Genomic DNA, 21,270 nt, shown 5'->3' with positions numbered 1-21,270 from the left:
TGAAGAAGAACCTAGCCAGCCTTCGGAGGGCAGAGCGCATCCGCAAACGCAGAAGGCGGAAGGGGAAGGAGAGGAGCAACTTCTTCAAAAACCCCTTCAAGCATGCGAGACAGCTACTGGAGGATAAGAGAAACGGGAAGCTGGAGATCACAGAATCACAGCTGGAAAGTTTCATCAGGGAGCAGTACAGTGACCCAGAGAAGTCGACGCCACTGGGATCACCAGGTTATGTTCCTCGTCCAGCCCCCCCATCCTCCCAGTTTAACACTGATCTCCCCAAACTCAGTGAGGTAGCAGAAGTGGTACGGAAAGCGAGAGCAGCCTCAGCTCCAGGCCTCAATGGGATATCGTATAAGCTGTACAAGTACTGCCCAGGGGTCCTGAGACATCTGTGGAACCTCCTGAGAGTGGCCTGGAAGAACAAGGTCATCCCTTCAGAGTGGCGACGAGCTGTTACAGTGTTCATCCCGAAGGAAACAAACTCTACCACCATTAGGCAGTTCAGGAGTATTGCACTCCTGAATGTAGAAGGCAAGATTTTCTTCTCCATCCTGGCCAAGAGGTTGACCACCTACCTCATAAGCAATGGGTACATCGACACTAGCTGCCAGAAGGCAGGCGTGCCAGGGTTCCCAGGGTGCGTGGAACACTCTGCAGTCATATGGGAGCAGATCCAGAGAGCAAAAAGAGAGAAAGGTGACCTGCATGTGGTGAGGCTGGATCTTGCCAACGCATACGGGTCCGTCCCCCACCAACTCATCGAGTATGCCTTGGACTTTTTCTACATCCCTGACTGCATTCGTGCCCTGGTGGCCAAGTACTTTGAGGACATCAAGATGTGTTGCACTCATCAGGACTTCACGACAGGCTGGCAACAGCTGGAAGTAGGCATTGCCATGGGATGCTCGATCTCTCCCATCCTATTTGTAGCACTAGCAGCCTTCGAGATTATCCTGATGGGGGCAAGGGTGATAGTTGGAGGTATGAAGCTACCATCAGGCCAAAGGCTACCACCAGTGAGAGGCTATATGGACGACATTACAACCATTCTTCAGACAGCAGCATGTACAACAAGACTGCTGAAGAGGATTGACGAGCTTGTGGGGTGGGCGAGGATGAAGATCAAACCCGCCAAATCACGCAGCCTGTCCCTCAGAAAAGGGGTTAGAAATGACCATACCATCTTTGTCGCAGGCGGTGAAGAAATCCCTTTGCTGGCAAATCAGCCCGTCCGTAGCCTGAGTCGTATTTATACAGCAGACCTCTCTGATAGGCAGATGGGGGAAACAGTGAGGAAGCAGCTCGCAGATGGCCTCGCCAGGATCAATCAGAGCCAGCTCCCCGGCAAGTATAAAGTATGGAGCTACCAGTTCATACTGTACCCAAGGGTGATGTGGCCTCTGAAGATGAGCGAAGTTCCCTCCTCGGTGGCAAACAAGATGGATGGACTAGCAAACTCATTCATCAGGAAGTGGCTGGGTCTGCCAAGTTGCCTATCAGATGTAGGCCTCTTTGGCAGGAACATACTACAGCTGCCACTGCGATCCATTGGCCTGGGTTACAAGCAGGAGAAGGCTCGGATGGTGCTGGAGCTGAGGGAATCCACTGATCGACTGGTGAGAGCAGCTGGCCCTAAGATACAAACAGGGAGGAAGTGGAAAGCCCAGGAAGAGGTTGACATGGCAATTAGCAGGCTGAAACACTGTGAAATAGTCGGCAGAGTCCAGGAGGGTCGAGCAGGCCTTGGGAGGAGCGAGACCCCCCTCTTCTGGTCAAAGGCCTCCAAGGAAGAGCGGAGAGCCATGGTGGTGGCAGAAGTGACAAGGACTGAGCAGGAGCGCCTTAACATCAAGGCGGTGTCTCAGAGCAGGGAGGCTGGATGTCATGGGAAGGCGTCACAGACAGGCATTTGTCATGGTCTGATCTGTGGAAGATCCCCCAAGCCAGGCTCAGCTTCCTGATTAGATCTACCTATGACACCCTACCTTGTCCCAGAAACCTCCATCAGTGGTTTGGCACTGAAGAACTTTGCCCCCTTTGCAGTCCCAGCAATGCAAGCCTCCAGCACATCCTTTCGGGCTGCAAGACAGCATTGTCCCAAGGCCGCTATAGGTGGCGACATGATCTGGTGTTGAGGAAGCTAGCAGAGGTTGCAGAGTCATGTAGACAGGAAGCTAATAGAAGACCTTCTGAGCCAACGAGAAGTCCCATCCTGTTTGCAAGGGCCGGAGAGAAAATCAACCACCCTCACCAGAGAGCAACATCTAGAGTCCTCTCATCTGGCAGTGAGTGGAACATGAGGGTCGACCTGGGGAGGCAGCTCCAATTCCCCAGGGAGATCGTAGAAATTTTGCTCCGGCCAGAACTGATCATGTGGTCAGAGTCATGCAAGTCCATCTTGTTGGTGGAGCTTACTGTCCCATGGGAGGAGGGAATGGAGGCTGCCAACGAGCGGAAGCGTGCCAAGTATGCAGATCTGGTAGAAGAATGCAGAGAGGCAGGCTGGAAAGCCACCACGTGTCCCGTTGAAGTGGGATGTAGGGGCTTCGTTGGGTCCTCAACGGTTCGCCTGCTCCGCGAAATGGGATGTACAGGAGCAGGGTGTCGAAAAGCCATTAAAGAACTGGCAGAGGAGGCCGAGAGGGGCAGCTTTTGGCTCTGGCTAAGGAGGAAGCATAGGGGATGGGGGCCAAGTAACACCTAGGGCATCAGCAGGGGGTGGCAGGGAGTGAGCCCTGCCATCGCTCCGCCACCAGGAGATGTACTGGGGTTAAAGGAGCGAAACATCCATGACTGGTGGTCCCCAGCTGATGACCCGTTTTATGCCCAAAGAGGTGGAGCACACCTGCACAAAAGGCACTGGTGGAGGTGCGTCAGGCAGCAATGCCCAGCAGGTCGACCATCAGCCTGTATTTCTATGGGATGTGTCTTTCAATGCATTTGATAATCCATACTCAAAGTAGAGCTGAAATGACATTCATTACAAGATTATTAGTTAAAACATTTCAAAATGCACCTGCAGACTATTTTTCCAGTCATGAATTTTGTCATTGAGGATACAATATTGTAAAAAAATCTCATCTCGTTCTCGTGAACCTAATCTCGTGTCTCGTCTTGTCACACCCCTAATAATAATGCAATGGGGAAATATTTGTGGGTCTTGATAATAATATTATTTTAACAATAATAAAGTAATAATAACAAAACTCTTCTGTATTTTGACTTAAAATATCCCGGTCGTATCGTATCATGAGTTCAGTATAGCGATTTGTATTGACATGAGTGTATCGTTACACCCTTAATTCCTTTACTTCGGCATTTATGGGGTTAATGCTTTGTTTATCGGATACGGAAGAGATCACATAGAGATATAGTCAATTAAAACAAATACATTATACGTGATGCACGCAAGCACAGAACATGACCGTAACGCCCACGTCTAGAAAACACACACTCCCAAACCTCTAATAAACACAGAGATGTTAGTCCCGTCCAAATTGTTACATGAAATTACAGACGTCGAGTGATAAGAATTGTAGAAAACTAGTCCCCCGTCCGAATATGGCTTTAGTAAACTAAAATTTTATGATATTTAGTCGACTAAAACTAGACTAAAACAATTCAGATGACTAAAATATTACTTAAACTAAATGGTATTTTAGTCAAAAGACTGACTAAAACGTACTCGGTTACTAACGTAACCTCGGTTCTCTCTAGAGAGGGAACGAGTACTGCGTAATATCTTATTACGTAATATCTCTCTATCGAGAGAGGCGCTGCGTGACACCATATCCAATGGGGGCATTTCGCGCCCATTTCGTCACGTCCCGTCAGAAAGGGCGTGGTCTCGCCCTATAAATATAGCTCGATAAAGCTGGTACACTGGTTTTCATCGCCGAAGCGAACCAGAGCTGTGTATGCATGGCAAGATACGCAGTACTCGTTCCCTCTCTAGAGAGAACCGAGGTTACGTTAGTAACGGAGTACGTTCTCTTACGAGAGTATCTCTCGTACTGCGTAATATCTTACGCTATGGGGAACACAATGCAAGACGCCGTGCGTACTGGGATCCGACACCAAAGTCCCAAGGGCAGTAGCCCGGGGCTCATGTAGTGCATAATCACCATAGACTCACAGAGAGTCGGAGAAGAGAGGCTGCAAGCATCATTCCCCATGAAATAGCATCCTACAGGAGCTAGTTATGTTAACAGTGTTTCACACAGACAGGGTGAACGTGTTCAGCCTGAACTGGGTAACAGTACGGGTTATTCAACACCCATGGAGCTGTTTTATCGCTCAGTGAGCGATGCACAAGCAAAACTCAGCATCTGGGCCGGTACAGCGGGGCAGATAGCACTGAATTCTATACCGACAGAAGCTTGGCTTGTAAGGCGGGAACCTCTAGGTTATAAAACCTTATAAATGTAGACGCCGAGGCCCAGCCCGCGGCCGTACAGATATCTTGCAAGGTAACCCCACTATACCACGCCCACGACGAGGCCACGCCTCTCGTGGAGTGCGCTCTGACACCCAAAGGACACTGCAGGCCCTTAGAAGTGTAAGCCAGTGCTATGGCGTCGACTATCCATCTGGATAGGCTCTGTTTTGATGCGGCCAGTCCCTTGGAGCGTCCGCCAAACAAAACGAAGAGCTGCTCGGTCTGTCTGAAGACAGACGAGCGGGACACATAAGCTCTCAGTGCCCTGACAGGGCAAAGGATACTCGCATCCTCCTCCTCATCATGAACCGAGAGAGCGCACAGGGAAATAACCTGGGCCCTGAACGGTGTGTTGAGGGATTTGGGCACGTACCCGTGCCTTGGTTTGAGTATGACTTTTGAGTCATTAGGCCCAAACTCCATACATGACGCGCTTACTGAAAGCGCTTGTAAGTCCCCTTTGCGCTTCACTGAAGCGAGAGCCAAAAGAAACACCGTTTTGAAAGACAGATGCTTCATGTCTGACAAATGGATTGGCTCGAACGGGGCACCTTTCATGGCTTCCAAAACCGTAGAAAGGTCCCACACCGGGACTGAAGGAGGTCTGGGAGGGTTCAGCCTCCGAGCTCCCTTAAGGAATCGCACAACTAGGTCGTTTTTCCCCAGTGACTGGCCTGACACAGGTTTTGTAAACGTTGCTATGGCCGCCACGTACACTTTGAGCGTGGATGGGGTCCTGCCCTTATCCAGCAGCTCTTGAAGGAAGGAGAGTACTTCCGTGACCCCGCAGTCTACGGGTGAAAAGCCCTGAGCTTGACACCAGGCAGAGAACACAGACCACTTCGAGGAGTAGAGCCGTCTAGTAGACGGGGCTCTCGCCTGCGTGATCTTGTTCAACACTCCCTCCAGGAGGTTAGCGGGTACCCGTTGATGGCCCATGCATGTAGGGACCATAGTTGCGGGCGAGGATGCCAAATCGAGCCCTTGGCCTGAGAGAGGTCTTTCCTCAACTGTATTGGCCACGGGGCAGTGCTGGTCAGCCGCATCAGGACTGGGAACCAAGTCTGGTTTGTCCAGAGCGGAGCCACAAGCAGCACTGGGCATCCGTTTTCCCTGATTCGTTCCAGCACTTGAGGCAGGAGCGAGACGGGGGGAAAAGCATAGAGGGGACAGCGGGGCCAGCGCGTCCTTCCTCTTTCGGAGAAATATTTCGGACAGTGAGCGTTTTCGTGGGACGCGAACAGGTCCACCTGCGCTCTGCCGAACGTTTTCCACAGCAGTTGGATCGTCTTGCGGGTGCAGCGACCATTCCCCTGCTGGAACATTGTTTCTGGACAGTCTGTCTGGTCCCACATTCAGGTGACCAGGCACATGCGCTGCTCTCAGCGAGAGCAGGTTGTGCTGAGCCCAGACCAGAAGGCGTTCCGTCAACCTGTAAAGGTTTCGGGACCTGACGCCGCCCTGGCGATTTATGTGTGCCACCACTGACATGTTGTCCGACCGGACCTGGACGTGGTGACCTTTTATCTGGGGACAGAAGCACCGTAGCGCTTTGTCGACTGCTATCATTTCCAAGCAGTTTATGTGAAGGAGCTTTTCCCGTTCTGACCACAGGCCAGCGCTCCCCATCCCGAGGTGGAGGCGTCCGTAGACACCACCTGCACACTCGAGGCGGTCCCCAGACTCACACCTGACTGACACCAGTCGGTTACTTTCCAAGGTTTCAGAGCTGAAAACGCACTTTAGATCGACCCTGAGGCGAAACAGACCAGCGGTCCGTGCCCAGGCCGGAACTCGCGCTTTCAGCCACATCTGCAGTGGGCGCATGTGAAGCAGGCCCAGCTGGAGCACAGAGGCTGCTGAGGCCATCAGGCCCAGCATTTTCTGAAACCTTTTGAGCGGGACTATAGAGCCGTGGCGGAAGGATTTCGCGACGCGCTGAATGTCTAGTCCGCGCTCCGATGACAGGCGTGCTGTCATGGATCGTGAGTCCAGCACTGTACCCAGAAACAAATTTTCTGACTGGGGGACAGTGAGCTCTTCGCCCGATTGACTGTGAGGCCCAGATTCTCAAGGTGCTCGAGTAATGTGGCCCTGTGTTCTATGAGCTCTGAGTGAGATCGAGCTAGAATCAGCCAATCGTCCAAGTAGTTCAAAACTCGCATGCCCCGGAGTCTCAGGGGTGCGAGAACCGCGTCCATGCACTTTGTGAATGTACGGGGTGCTAGGGACAGGCCGAACGGCAGGACTGTGTATTGATATGCCTGGCGAATCTCAAGAATCACCTGTGATGGGACGCTATTTGTATCTGGAAATAGGCGTCTTTCAGATCTATTGACATAAACCAGTCCTCTTGGCAAACTTGCGCGAGGATTTTCCTGGTTGTAAGCATTCTGAACTGGTGCTTCACAAGCGCTCTGTTCAGCTGTCGCAGATCTAAAATGGGTCTGAGACCTCCATCTTTTTTCGGTACCAGAAAATATCTGCTGTGTAGGCCCCCTTCGCTCTGAGCTTGAGATAAAGGTTCTATAGCACCTTTGCTCAGTAGTTTCGCTATCTCGGCTCGAAGTAGATGAGATACTTCGTTTTTCACCGTCGTCTCGACGCGCGCCGTATAACGGCGGGGACGTCGAGCGAACTGTAGCGAATAGCCTCTTTTTTATAGTGTTCAGCACCCATTCTGATACCCCAGGAAGCTGTGCCCACACTTTCGCGTGAATAGCTAGGGGTAGAATGAGATCTGGGCTCTGGCCGTGACATAGTGACGGCAAGGGAGCTCCGGCGTGCTGTAACGCAGACACTGTGTTTACAGTGTGTGAGGCGGGGGGCGCGCCGATCGCGGCGGGCAGCCTGGCCGCGCTCAAAACCCTTATAGCAGTTTGCTGAGGGAGAGAGAGCGGGGCGAGCCCCGTGGGGCTTAACATGTCTGTGAGTGAATGTGGGCGCAGGACAGCGGGCACATTTACTGCACTGAAAAACACCGTCGGCCTGAGCTGACTGAATGCGTGTTGGTTTCATTTTTACGGAACCCGTGGGACATGTGGTGTGTAGTGTTTGTGGGCACTGAGACGTAGGCACATTCACTACATTTAGTGCACAATCGACATGAGGCGATTTTGTTTGTGCGAGCCCTGCATTTTTGCGGGCTGTGTTTGTGTGTAGAAATGAGCACTGGGTTGTGGGCATTTTTATTACACTCATAACACTATCGGCTGTGGCCGGAATACCAGAAAATACACTGTTTATGTGATTTATCTGGGTCGCCGTGGGAACAGCATTTGTGTGCAGGCAAGCGGGCGTGGTACTGGCTTGCTTACTGCAAAATACACTGGAACAGTCACATTTTCTGTAACTGAACGAGCGAAAATTTCAGTGGAAGTCTGGCCGCGGCGAGACTGAAACACCGGCGATTTCCTAGGAGGCTAGGAAGACTTGTGTTGGTTTCGTTTTACAGAAACCGTGGTAGTGTTTGTGGGCACTGGATTGTGGGCACATTCACTACATTTAATGCACAATTGACATGCGTCGATTTCATTTGTGCGAGCCCTGTACCGTGGCGGGCTGTGTTTGTGTGTAGAAATGAACACTGGGCTGTGAGCATTTTATTACACTTATAACACCATCGGCTGTGGCCTGAAAACCAGAAATACAATGATTACATGATTTTTCTGGGTCGCCGTGGAAACGGCCTTTATGTGCAGGCAAGCGGGCCGTGGTACCGGCTTGTTTACTGCAAAATACACTGGAACAGTCGCATTTTCTGGAACTGAACGAGCGAAAAGTTTCGGTGGAAGTCTGGCCGCGGCGAGACTGAAACACCGGCAGTTTCCTAGGAGGCTAGGAAGACTTGTGTTGGTTTCGTTTTACAGAAACCAGAAAATACAATGATTACATGATTTTTCTGGGTCGCCGTGGAAACGCCTTTATGTGCAGGCAAGCGGGCTGTGGTACCGGCTTGTTCACTGCAAAATACACTGGAAAAGTCGCATTTTCTGGAACTGAACGAGCGAAAAGTTTCAGTGGAAGTCTGGCCGCGGCGAGACTAAATTTTTATCTGCTGCGAGAGCCGGGATCGAACACGGATCTCTCGCGCGAAGGCTTCGGGTTCCGCCACTGAGCCTACAGTAGCGCAAGCAGATAAGAGAGCGTCATCACAGTTTTGTGTGTGTCGGCGTTTGTATGCAGGTGTGCGTGTTATACAACAGGCTCATTGCTGCAATAATGACATTTTCAGCCGCTCAAACTAGGAGCTGAGAAATGTTTGAGAAATGGAGATTAGTCCGGGCTCGGCGGGACTAAAACACACTCTTTTCTCATTTGCCGGTGACGCACGCCCATGGGGGGCGGGGTAGATTTCTTATAACGTAAAGAAAGCTAGCCGCGGTTTAGGGCTCGCGGTCTTGATGCTGGCCCGTTTCCCTGACGACTCGCGGACAGAAGGGGGAGGTCCACAGAGCTCGCCCAGTCCTCACTGTCCGACGCCAGGATAGAGCAGCAGGTCTCCTCTACAGATGCAGCTATCTCGTCGTCATTAATGGCGGAAGTGAGCGACTCGAGTGAAGCTGGCGGGCGAACCGGCGAGCTTTCACGGGCTGGAGAAGGCTCGGGGACCCGCTGAGTACGGCGCTTTTTTACGGCGCGGCACTGCAGCGGGTGGAAGTGCAGTCTCGCTGAAGGATGCCAGGCGAGTCCTCAGAGTCACCGTAGGCAATCGCTCGCAGTGAGGGCAGCCGCCGTCGGCGAGCGCGAGAGCTGCATGATCCTCTCACAGGCAGGAAACGCATCACATGGCGGTCCCCGTCGCTGAGTGTGGCTCGGCACGAGCCACAGGAGGATGGCATCTTTAAAAAGACGCGGCTCTTTTAGATGATAGACGTGTGAGTCGCGGGGCGAGCACACACACACACACACATACACACAGAGCAGAGTAAAGGATATATAGTACGCCGGAAAGCGCAGCAGGTACGGCAGTTGAAGGCGGCGAGGCCAGCGACTCCAGAAGCTCGTCCCACTGAAAGGCTTGCGTCGACGGCGCGGCTTTTCACTCCGGATCCAGCGATGCGTACGCTTCGCTGAAGAGATGAAAATCAGTGTACCAGCTAGAGATGCGCGGATGGGTTATTATTTCATCCGCAACCGCATCACAAAACTCATCATCCGTCCGCCATCCATCCGCACCAACATTTTTGACCAATTTTCAAAACCGCACCCGCCCGCCATCCGCTGATTGGGCGATACAAGGCGCTGCTGATGACAGCCGCGAGACTAGAAAGCTCTCAGAATATCAGCAGTGAACTCCGTCTCCTATCGGCGCGCAGGGACAAAAATAAATAAATAGCCTAAATTAAACGCACTTCGGCAAACCTGACCTTATCTGATAGGCTACTGTACAATATTTTCATTGTAGCCTAATAGAAAACGCATTTTGGAACATAATTTCAACATGCTGCTATTGTATGGGGCGCCAACAATGTTACGTGACAGTTCTCCATTACGGACGCGAACACTCAGAAAGCGGCACTAAAAGACTTTCAAACTTTCACAGAGGTCTCAAAAAAGCACAAAGCCTTTCTTTAAAGCGAATTTCGTTTTGTATTAATTGTATCTTCATTTTAATCCATGTTTCATTAACCAATTTCCTGGATTTAATAAATAGGCTAAAAAGTAAATAGTCTATCTTGATTGTGTAGGCTATTTTTCATTATAAAATATTAGGCTGTGTATACCGACATGGATCAATTATTTATTAGATTTCATCTGTCTTTTGTAGACATAGCTGATGGCGCACCAACGAAAAAGCCTAGGAGTGACTTCGGCGTTTCTTTAATATCGAGGCTCTATAGTTTATTATTTAATTGTTAGGCCTGTTGATGGTATAAAATGAATACCATCTAAATAATATAGTTTATTATATGATTGTTAGGCCTGTTGATGGTATCAAATGAATTGCACTGTGGCTGAAAAAGACGCGCTCTCCGCTCTCTTCCCGTGCATTCAAAATTAACGGGAGTCTTCAGAACAGGCTCGTCCAGCGTCAACAGCACCGAACTTAGCTCCAATGTCAATCAACATCTGGGCCACTTGGTGGAATCCTTTACCAGAAGCAATATCGAACGGGCGCATATCAAGAGAGCGCACAACTTATTCCAGGCAACACTTTTCTGACCTTCTATTTCCTTTTTTTTTTATTCTCCTTTTTTGAGTTTGTCACGTACCTCCTTCGCCGGCGTTGCCATCTCTGATAACAAGTCTCTGCATAGACTCGACTAGCTGATGAAAATTTGACTATTTCAAAGTGTGCTCGACTTTTTTTCTTTTTTTTTTGGATGTAGGTATAGTCAGATAACAATATTTAACAATGTATATTTTTCATTTGATTGGTTCAACCGCCCGCCACCCGCCCGAATTTAATTTAAAAAAAAAAATTCGTCCCGTCATCCGCCCGATCCGCGGTTTATCCGCGGAGTCCGCGGCTGTAACCGCCAACCGCGCATCTCTAGTACCAGCCTTATCGAGCTATATTTATAGGGCGAGACCACGCCCTTTCTGGCGGGACGTGACGAAATGGGCGCGAAATGCCCCCATTGGATATGGTGTCACGCAGCGCCTCTCTCGATAGGCTGCTGCTGTTGCAGCAGGGCAGCCAATAGGCGCGCGAGCCGTCCTGCCTATGTCTTCATGCTGCTGCACAGCGTTTTACATTAATTCAAAATTAAGGTAAATTTTGTGAACCGTTACACCCCTAATATATATATATATATATATAACCATCTCATTCAACTACTCTATGACCTCAATGATGCCCTTGCTTCAGGGAAACGGGTCACACTGTCCTCACTCACACCAGTACTGGAGCACATTGGCAGTGAAATTCTCAAAGCAAGCTGAAGACAATCTACTCATTAGACAGATGAAGCAAGTATTGAGGGCAGACTTGCAAGTGAGATAGACTGAGCAGGTGGAATGAGTGCTACAGATCTCCAGCTTTGTGGATGCCCAGTTTAAAGGAAGCTTCGTTAAAAACCTGAATGACACAGTTGAGGGATATGTGGAAAAAGCAGTGAATCTTGCAATAGCAGTTCTTTTAGATAGAGCACATCCTCAAGCAGAAAGAAAAGAAAATGAGTTCACAAAAAGGAAAGATAAAAGTCTGAGTTGCTACAGCAAATCCCTTTTTCTAGGCAGAACAATGAAACCTCAGGAAATAAAAATGTCCATGATAAGGTGCTGTCTTAAATGAAGATATACACATCTCTTCCAACCATCAGCGCTGACGCTGGCCCTCTGGCTGGGTGAAAAATACATGCTGAAGAAATGCCTTTAGAGAGGATGTTCAGAACCATTGGACACATTCTCTCACCTCAGCGGTCAACAATGAGCCCTGAAAATCTCAACATGATTACATTTCTTCATCAAAACCAGGCTAGAAAAGAAACAAAGAAATGCATGCTATGATAATCTGATCTCAGAAAAAAATTATTAACAATCATGGCCCAGCCCTTTTTACTCTGCCCTTTATGCAGTTCAAGAGGAAAGACAGTTTGGTTTATTCTTGTCTAATCTAAAGACAAATACCTTTTTTTAATGGGAGATATGCTGTCAGTTATTGTCAAAAATCTTAAATCACTTATAGCACATTTAAAGTAAGTGCAATATGTATTTTTAGCTTTGTTTCTCTTCCGGTGTTAACAGGCGTTTAGTCTGCAGTTTGTTTCACATGTCCATTCCACTCTTGATGTAAAGAGGTCATAGCATGCATTTATATTTCTATGGTGACACATATTGGACAATAACTACAAAATAATCTGTGCCTCCCTCTTCTCACTCAGACTGCTGCGTTTCTTCACTAAATCCTGTAAAAAATATCATAAGTCGCAGAGGAAATCAAAGTGTCTTAATTTTCCTCACTGCTTTTAAGCATGTAAGATATGGATATAGCTACAAAAATTGATAATAGTTCTTCCTCTGAGGAAACACAAACAGAAAGATTTGCCTTACATTTAAAACTCTAGTCTGAGGAGAAACACTCACACTCATTTACGTGGAGGAAGAATCTCTCAATTCAAGCAGCAGATCAATTTACTTTAACCCGCCATGCTTCAGATTAATTGCCAGACACCGGCTTTTGCAGCACACTGTGTAAATACTCACAGGATTTTAAAGGATCACGGAAGGCTTGCAGTTTATTTTCCATCAGGTTATCTTTATTTGTAATTGATATTTTACTAGATATCAAGCCTCAAGAAAAACATGATCAGTAATCCCCTACAGATGTACTGATCATTTTAAAAGAGGTAAAAGTCTGGGGGAAAAAAATAACTGTATAATTCCATGTCAACTCAACCAGAGGGGTCCCGGCCAAAAAAAAAAGACATTTTTTTTCATTTTGATAAAAAAAACTTCTGGTACATAGATACATACATTACCGTTCAAAAGTTTGGGGTCAGTGAGAATTTTATTTTTATTTTTTGGAGGAAAGAAATCAATACTTTTATTTATCAAGGAATAATTAATTTGATCGAAAGTGACAGTAAAGACATTTATAATGTTACAAAAGTCTTTTGAACTTCCTATTCATCAAAGAATCCTAAAAAAAACTAAAAAAAAACTGTACAACTGACAGACCAACAACTGTTTCAACATTGATAATAATAATAAATGTTTCTTGAGCATCAAATCCTCATATTATACTGATTTGTGAAGGATCATTTGACACTGAAGACACTGACACTGGTGATGCTGAAAATTCAGCTTTGATCACAGGAATAAATTACACTTTACTATATATTCACACAGAAAACAGCTGATTTACACTGGAATAATATTTAATACTATAACTGATTTTTGTTGTATTTTTAATCAAATAAGCGCAGCCATGGTTAGCAGAAGAGAATTCTTTTAAAAGTATTTAAAATCGTACCGACCCCAAACTTTTGAACGGTAGTGTACATAAAAGAAGAAGTAAGCCAAAGTATTAAAGCTACAATATGTAATGTTTTTTTCCCGCTAGGGGGTCGCTAACCTCTTACAATAACAATACAATCTTACAGGAACTTGTCGTCAAGCTGATGGATCTAATAATGTTTATGGATGAGTGAATACATTGATGTTTTTAACAGGACTGTGGTATGAAGCAGGTCGCGATTGCTAATAAGAGACAGATATCAGCGCCACACACGAGTCCCGCGGATATAAAGGAATAAGGAAATTTCATTCTATCGAACTACCCGCAAGTGCAGAATTACTACTCACACAGGTCAGTTTATTTGACGAATGAAACTTGTGAGGTAACGCAGCGCTGTTTCACTTGGTCTACACTATCACACTAAACTGCATTTGAGAGTGTTGAAAGTTATAATGTTATACTATGTGTTTGTTAGTTTGTCTGTATGAGACTAGCAGTAAGCTAGATCAACATTAGAATAACATACTGATTATATTCTAACATTTCACCATGTTGAGCTATTTAACATTGATGAGTTTTATGTACATTTGCTCACCTGTCTAATAAAGTGCATGCAAGAGCTGCTTCTCTGTCAAGTCAAAGTTTGTCACGGATGTGAAGCTCTCGGCATCTCGAAAACGCCACGCTGATATTGATCCTCGTTTTAGTTCTCCTTTTGTCCCAAAGTCTGCTTGCCATTTACCATAATGTTTGAACGAAACCTCAACAGCTTGAGCGTGCCGCTAAACGTAACACAGTTGTCCACGTCTGTCGCCATGGTTATTATGGCAGTACGAGCGGAAACCAGGGATAACGCGGATATTACGTCATTGACAGGCGACAAGTCAACATTGACGAGCCATTATTTAAAATGAGAATTTCTCTGAAATTAAAAATCTTTGGGAACTTTTGGGATATTGTAAGTACACAACTGCAGGAAATATATCACACTGTGCAAGTGATTTTTGAATATTTTATTACAAAAATCTTACATATTGTAGTAGCTTTAAATGTCATGAATGTATACGAGTCATTCACTGTTTTGTAGAGGGGGGTCAAAATGACAATTTTCACCTGAGATTTGGAGCCAAATTACAGGGGGTAAAAATTACTTCAGAAAGATGGCAGCATCATTATTTTATTTTTACACAGAGGTACATTGGTAGGTCTATTAGTTGAATCAGTTTACTTTATCAATCGTTGTTGTATTGCATGCCAATGGTGACCGTTCAAACATGGGAACCTCGTGTCTTTTGTCCGTTTGCATGCCTGTAACTCAAGAAGTATTGAAGATATCTTAATATCCTTTTTAAGATTCTGGTTCTTAAACTTTTCTTATGTTATCTTCATTTTAAAGGCCTTATATGGTTCAATCGCAGAGATATGGAGCTTGAGCTCAATTGTACAATTGACCAAGTAAATTGGTCAATTGTACACATGTTAGTGGTCAAAAACCAAATGTGTCAATATATACATCCATTAGATTTAATATTTTGGCTTGACATCACTATTTGTTGTCTTTCTTCAAAAAAAAATATTAACAAAATCAAAAATTTGAGCCGAGAGTTTACGAAATTTGGTTGCTGTGACATGGAATGACCCAACTGATACTTGGATGTAAACTGTAAAAACAGCCTAGATTGTCAATAAGCATGGCCCAGAACCAGTGCGTGAGAGTTTCGGGCATCATCTACCATTATGACTGCAAAACCTTTAACATCGTGTCCTCATGCAAAAGCTAGAAGAGTCCCACCACTCACGTCTGGTGTAGAGACGGAGCAAGGCTCTCTTTTTTGCAGAGAAAGAAAGAGAAAATTATTGTTTTTGTGAAAAATAAATGTAAAGAAAACTCAACATTTTCTGAAAAAAATATAAATCTATCTATCCTTCTATTCTCCAAACTACTAAAAAATACATTGCTAGAGACAGGGAAAGTAAAAAATTTAAACTACTGGCCTTTTGAACATTTTTACAGAAAAAAAAAAAAAAATCGCTCAACTGAATAACTATACAGTGAAGAAAAAAACTGAAAAGAACTGTTTATTTCATTTGTATATGTTTGTTCTGTTGTACTTATTTGTGCTATTGCTTGTAATTTGATTATTTGTTCTTATTTTATTACTGACTGTCTTAAAGGGTTAGTTCACCCAAAAATGACAATTCTGTCAGTAATTACTCACCCTCATGTTGTTCCAACCCCGTAAGACTTTCGTTCATCTTCGGAACACAAATTAAGATATTTTTGATTAAATCTGAGAGCTGGATCACTCCTCCATAGGCTTCTTAAGGGATCGAAACTGACCGGCCCAGAAGTTATGAAAGACATCGTTAAAATAGTCCAAGTGACTACAGTGGCTCAACCTTAAGTTTATCAAGCGACGAGAATACTTTTTGTGCGCAAAAAAACAAACAAAAATAACGACTTTATTCAACTAATCATTTCCTTCTCTGTACGGCCGTGATATTTCATGTAGTGATATTGCGCAAAGCTTCTAGGTTGCACGTCACACGTAGGCTCACTATTGGCCGACGCTGGTCATGTTTGTGATGCGTGACGTACAACCTAGAAGCTTTGTTATTCTATTCAGGGGATTAAATAATATTGAGACTGCAGAAGTCATTAAAAGTTGCATCTTCAGTTGAATTTATAGAAACCACTTGAAACATTTGTTGAGCTATTTCAATTACTTTTCTTTGATTCGTTCATTGCAAAGGGCTGAAAGTCTGTAAATTTTGCCAATAAACCTGATTTGCAATGAAAGTTGAATAATTTAGATTACAACTGTATATATATATAAATCCCAAGATTGGTGCAGTGTATCCATGACACTAAATTCAAGCCAAAAACAAGCAGCAGCACACATCAACACTGAAAGTAGATAATCAATGTTTAATCAATGTTTAATCAAGTTGAATCGTCTGACGCTCAAATGACTAAAGATAACATTAGAAGACTCTCTCTCACCCTGTCTTTCATTCTCCAGCTCTGAGCCAAAGCTTTGGATCCCTCAATCTTCTCTGTGTGGCGTTTCTTCATGAAGGCCAGTGGAAGGTTCCAGTCAGTCATGTCCACCTCTTCCTCCTCCGCCAGACCCACAACAGGGGAATTAAGCAGCTCAGCGTCCATTTTCATAAAGAATCTAAAAAAAAAAAAAAGAACATATAGAAAAAATACAATTATATGACTACATTTGCAGGTTTAAAATGTAGAAAGTAGAGAGACAAAGAGTTGTGGTGTATTATTGAAATGGTTCAATTAAATAATTCTGAATCTGAACTAACACAAAGTATCAAAAGTAAAAAATAAGTTGGAGCTCCACCAGACTATATGAATGTAAAACAAATTCCCAATTCTTATGATAGTTAACTTCATCTCACACCAATTCCAATTCAACAAAGCTCAGTAGTAATATCAGAATCCAAGAACAGCTACATCAGATCAAAACCCTACTAGCAAATGTGAGTGACGAGTGCAATTTCGCCAACATAAATAAAAAAAAAATTCATACTTCCACGATACTTCTAAAAAGACGACAAAGTGAATTTCAGATGGTATAGAAACATATCCCAGAGTTTTCAGATGCTCCAGAGACAGATCTCTGAACATGCCACATATTCCAGAAACACATTAGGTGTGCTGGTCTTAGCAATCAACGAGATTCAGAAGTGGAGTTGAAAACAGAGCTTTCTTTATCACAGATGAAGTGAATTAGATGCAATATTTGTCAAATTACCAGACATTTTAGATGTTTACATGTAGCAACAGAAACACTTTTCATTCAAAACTTTATGCACTGCTTAATATGATGTTTAACGGCATATACTATTTAAATACAAATAAATTGGGGTCTAAATCAGTTTTATTTTGATACATGATTGATTTGAAACATGATTCAATTTACCATCAAAATTACATGCAAAGAGTTTACAGATTTGTGAGCGGAACTGAAGATATCAGAATAAACATGAAACGCATGTCATTGTTGTCGTCGATGAGTCTGGCCAATTATCAAAAGCTGCGTTGTCCGCAGAGCTCATGCAGCCACTCTGGAGAAGCTGCGCTGACTGAGCCAGTTGGCTGCTCTCAAATAGCTCTTGTGGTAGTTTGATGCCATTCACAATGATGTGCCAAAAAAATTTTTTGTTTTGTTTTAGATTGTTGTTTAATTTAGTTTTATGCTTATGTTCTCATATCCATATATTTGGTTCTAAAGTCACAAGTAATAATCTTAAGGTATACTGGGTTCCCTTTCGAGGGAACTCGTGCTGCGTCGATGACTCTTTAGGATTGCGTCTGAAGCATGTGTGTCAGCTAGTCCAATGGCAAGATGGAACATCACGGGCGGGTGACGTCACGACCAGGAAAGCATAAAAGCACATCCAGAATGACCGGTGTTTGCTTCTGTGCCTCAGCAAGCACTCTGTGCTCATACTGTTTGTCTTATTTATTGTTGTCTGTCCCGATATAGTGCAGTACACACATATAATAAGAAATGGCGAATAATACGCAGGCATTCAAATTGTGTGCTTCTCCCTGCCCACAATTCCTTAAAGGTGGGGATACACACGATTTGCGTGTTATGTGTTTGGGAGCGGAGCATGCTCTGTCAGCCTTTGCGGGGGCTGAATGTGAGCATTGTGAGAAGTTGCCGCTTCGCTCCCGTCTTTCAGGAGAGTGTTCAGACTCGCGTTCACTGCGGTTCCGCCTCCACTGTTGCCGACGCAGCACGGAAGCTGAGATCGTAGGGTTCGCTAATGGATCTCTCGGAAGGGTTAGAGTCACCAAACACAACACCTCCACCATGGGGCCTTTCTTTCTGTCATGATCTCCACAAAGAGTTATCGAGATCATGGAACAAGCCATACATCTTTTCAGCCCCCAAGTGCATGTGTATTCAGATATAAGTGGGTTGAAAGAGTATGGCTATGGGCCAATGCCTAGGGTTGAACAGACGCTTGCGAGCTGTCTTCCCTGAAGGCCCTGACGCTGCCCACTAAGCCAATAAGAACATCAGCGGCAGTGGGTAAAGCGTACACGGAGGCAGGTCAGGCTGGCGCATGTCTGCACACAATGCACACCAAGCTGATCTGCTGAGGGACCTGGACGATGGCGAGGGGGTAGGACGGTTAAAAAATTGCGTCGGGCCACAGATTTGTCTCTCAGAGCCACCAAGGAAACTGCTAGAGCTATTGTCGTCGAGAGGTTTCTCTAAGTCTATTCTAAGTCTAAGTTTGTTCTAAGTCCAAGTTATTCATTGGTCTGTTTGCAGAGCCGGACAGTAACGGAGTACATTTACTTGAGTACAGTACTTAAGTACAATTTTGAGGGATCTGTACTTTACTCGAGTATCATTTTTGGGGAGTACTCATGACTTTACTCAAGTACATTTGAGAGGCAAATATTGTACTCTTTACTCCAATACATTTCTATCCATAACCGTGAGTACCCGAGTAAAAAAATAAATAAAAAAATCTCGGAAACCCTCAATTTGTTGTTTCCCTCTCAAACGTGATTGGATTGTGCAGGCGCCACTGATTGGGACAGCCTATCAGCAATCACTTTCAGCTTTCCGCCAAAGTCAACTCCATGGTCAGATTTTATATTACACATTTATGTAAGCCAAGCATTTGGTTTGATGTTCTTGAGTATGTGGTGTGTTTAACACAGTCAGGTTCAAATGTGGCAGTGGCGTAGCCACGAGGGATTTCTGATTTCTTAAAAAAAAACTTTAGGAGGCAAAATATATTTTTACTGATTATGTGAATTACACTGCGCAAACCAAAGTAGGCTACTACCCAGCAAATGAAGAAGGGTTGGCGCTCAGTCTCCACAGAACATAAAATATTAATTTTGTTTTATTTTATTTTTCGGGTTTGCATTTATGAGGAAAAAACAATGTTATGGACGTGTTCTCCGTTACGGACGTGAGCGCTCTGAAAGCGGCATAAAAAATGCTTTAAAAGTTTCACAGAGACATCAAACAGAAAACACAAAACCTTTCTTTAACCTGAATTTCGTTTTGCATTAATTGTATCTTAATTTTAATCAATGTTTCATCAACCAATTGCCTGGGTTTAATAAATAAGAAGTAAATAGCAGACGATAGATAAGAAATGGAGGCGCCGGCACGTGAACTGGATCTCGTCTCATAAATGAACCGAAATGCCTCTCACAGATATGTCTACTTTTAAACAGAAAAATTCAAAACGAAAGAAAACAGACTACAGACTGCTCTCTGCTTATGTAATCCGTATGAAATGTGCATTTCTCTCTGGCGCGGTCACTACTGAATATCGCGAGTCAGCATCGTCAACTTCATCTAGCCGACACTGACAAAGAAAACACTTGTTTATTAACAAGTGTTTATTAATAAACAATTAAAATATCTCCTTGCTATATTTTACATATTCATAATCATTCCTTTTGCCGGTTCTTTGTGACAGCTTTTAGGTGTTTTATTGGCAGCGCCACCCTTACATGTGGTGTGTGTGTGTGTGTGTGTGTTGTCCCCGCATTTAAAGATGGGACCCCCCAAAAATTTAATTAAATTAAATAAAGCAACATGGTAAAAAGATGAAAATGACTTGATTTTACTTTCAATTCCTTTTACATTCTCCAAGGTATTAACATTAAAATTTTTCATAACTCCATGTAGGACGTTTCTGTGCATAAATGTAAGCACTGTGGCAGTAGATTACTAATGCAATATTTAGAAAATTTACTCTTGTACTCCTGATACTCAAGTACTTTTAAAAACAAGTACTTTAGTACTTTTACTTAAGTAGACATCTGACTGTAGTACTTTTACTTGTACTTGAGTAAAATTTAGCAAGGGGTATCTGTACTTTTACTCAAGTAACAAAGCTCTGTACTCTGTCCGCCTCTGTCTGTTTGTTAACGTAAATTCTCTCCAAAAAGGCATTGGACATTTTTGTGTGTATCCAAACCCATTTGCTTATCCTCGTTGGGCTCCGACTCGTTGGGCACGCACACAGAAAGCCAATGTATCTTTTGCGGCTTGATGCGCTTTAGGGATGGGCATTATTAATCGACGATCGATAATTGATCATTAAGAATTTCGTCGATCATGTTAATTTGTTATCGATAAAACTAAAAAACTAAAAAAAAAAAACTAAAAAAAAAAAAAAAATCCTTTCCTCTAAATCCTCGCTTGCCTGGCTTATGCTACTCCGAGCTATGTCTGAACTTTGTATTTTGAGCACTTCTTGCGTTGCTTTTGCCTCTTCACGATGACTCGCTTGGTTTAGTCCTCAGTTGTAAGTCGCTTTGGATAAAAGCGTCTGCTAAATGACTAAATGTAAATGTAAATGTAAATGTAATATGGTTGCGTTGCGTAATGTGAGCCTTGAAGCAATGAACCGCTGGATTGCACCACTGCAGACGGGTGGAAAGTGAACGGAATAAGTTGTTTCCCGGGCTGGTCAAGTTAGCGCAGAGGTACCTGTGCATCCCGGCAACGTCAGTCCCCTCAGAGCGGGTGTTTTCGGCGGCTGGACTGAAGAGTTTGTTTACACTCGACCTCGACGCGTCCGCACAAGCACGAGCAAAGGTGCGCGAGGCAAAAATGACGTCATTGCGGTATTCGGCGTTTTACAGGCGAGCGCGTGGAGTATAAACGCCTCGTCCGTTTGCGGAGAATCGCGCTGCAGAGCCAGGCAAAAGTATAAACGAGGCTTGACGGTCACCATGTTGCGGTCGCGTCTGACCCCAGGCCCAGTCCATGTCATCAACATGCTTATCTTTCTCAACAAAAATCAGTAGACTGGTGCAGAAGTTTTATGTGAGTTAATAGATATTTTTTTTGAGGCTTTGTTAAGTAGCCTAATTTGTTGCTAGGTAGGCTAATCTCTCTCACACTCTTTCTCG

General features: G+C 44.7%; 1 protein-coding gene across 8 annotated transcripts in view; it reads right to left on the bottom strand.

Moving 5' to 3' along the window:
- Positions 1-21,270, bottom strand: part of rptor (regulatory associated protein of MTOR, complex 1) — a 378,992-nt gene that overhangs the window by 354,036 nt on the left and 3,686 nt on the right. For 6 of the 8 annotated variants that reach the window (XM_056246142.1, XM_056246144.1, XM_056246143.1 and 3 more), the window contains exon 2: positions 16,348-16,522. The exons of 1 other annotated variant lie outside the window; for it this stretch is intronic. In XM_056246142.1, the coding sequence (XP_056102117.1) occupies positions 16,348-16,515 (168 nt within the window). In that variant the 5' untranslated portion in view covers positions 16,516-16,522. Of the gene's footprint in view, positions 1-16,347; positions 16,523-21,270 lie in introns of those variants that run through there. One more of the 8 variants, XM_056246149.1, reaches the window with a different exon arrangement.

The sequence above is a fragment of the Rhinichthys klamathensis genome, unplaced genomic scaffold (genome assembly GCF_029890125.1).
Source record: "Rhinichthys klamathensis goyatoka isolate OS25496 unplaced genomic scaffold, OSU_Roscu_1.1 h1tg000036l_1, whole genome shotgun sequence".
Classification (NCBI taxonomy): Eukaryota; Metazoa; Chordata; class Actinopteri; order Cypriniformes; family Leuciscidae; genus Rhinichthys; species Rhinichthys klamathensis.
Note: the sequence above shows the minus strand (reverse complement) of the source record. Positions and strands in the feature narration are given on the sequence as shown.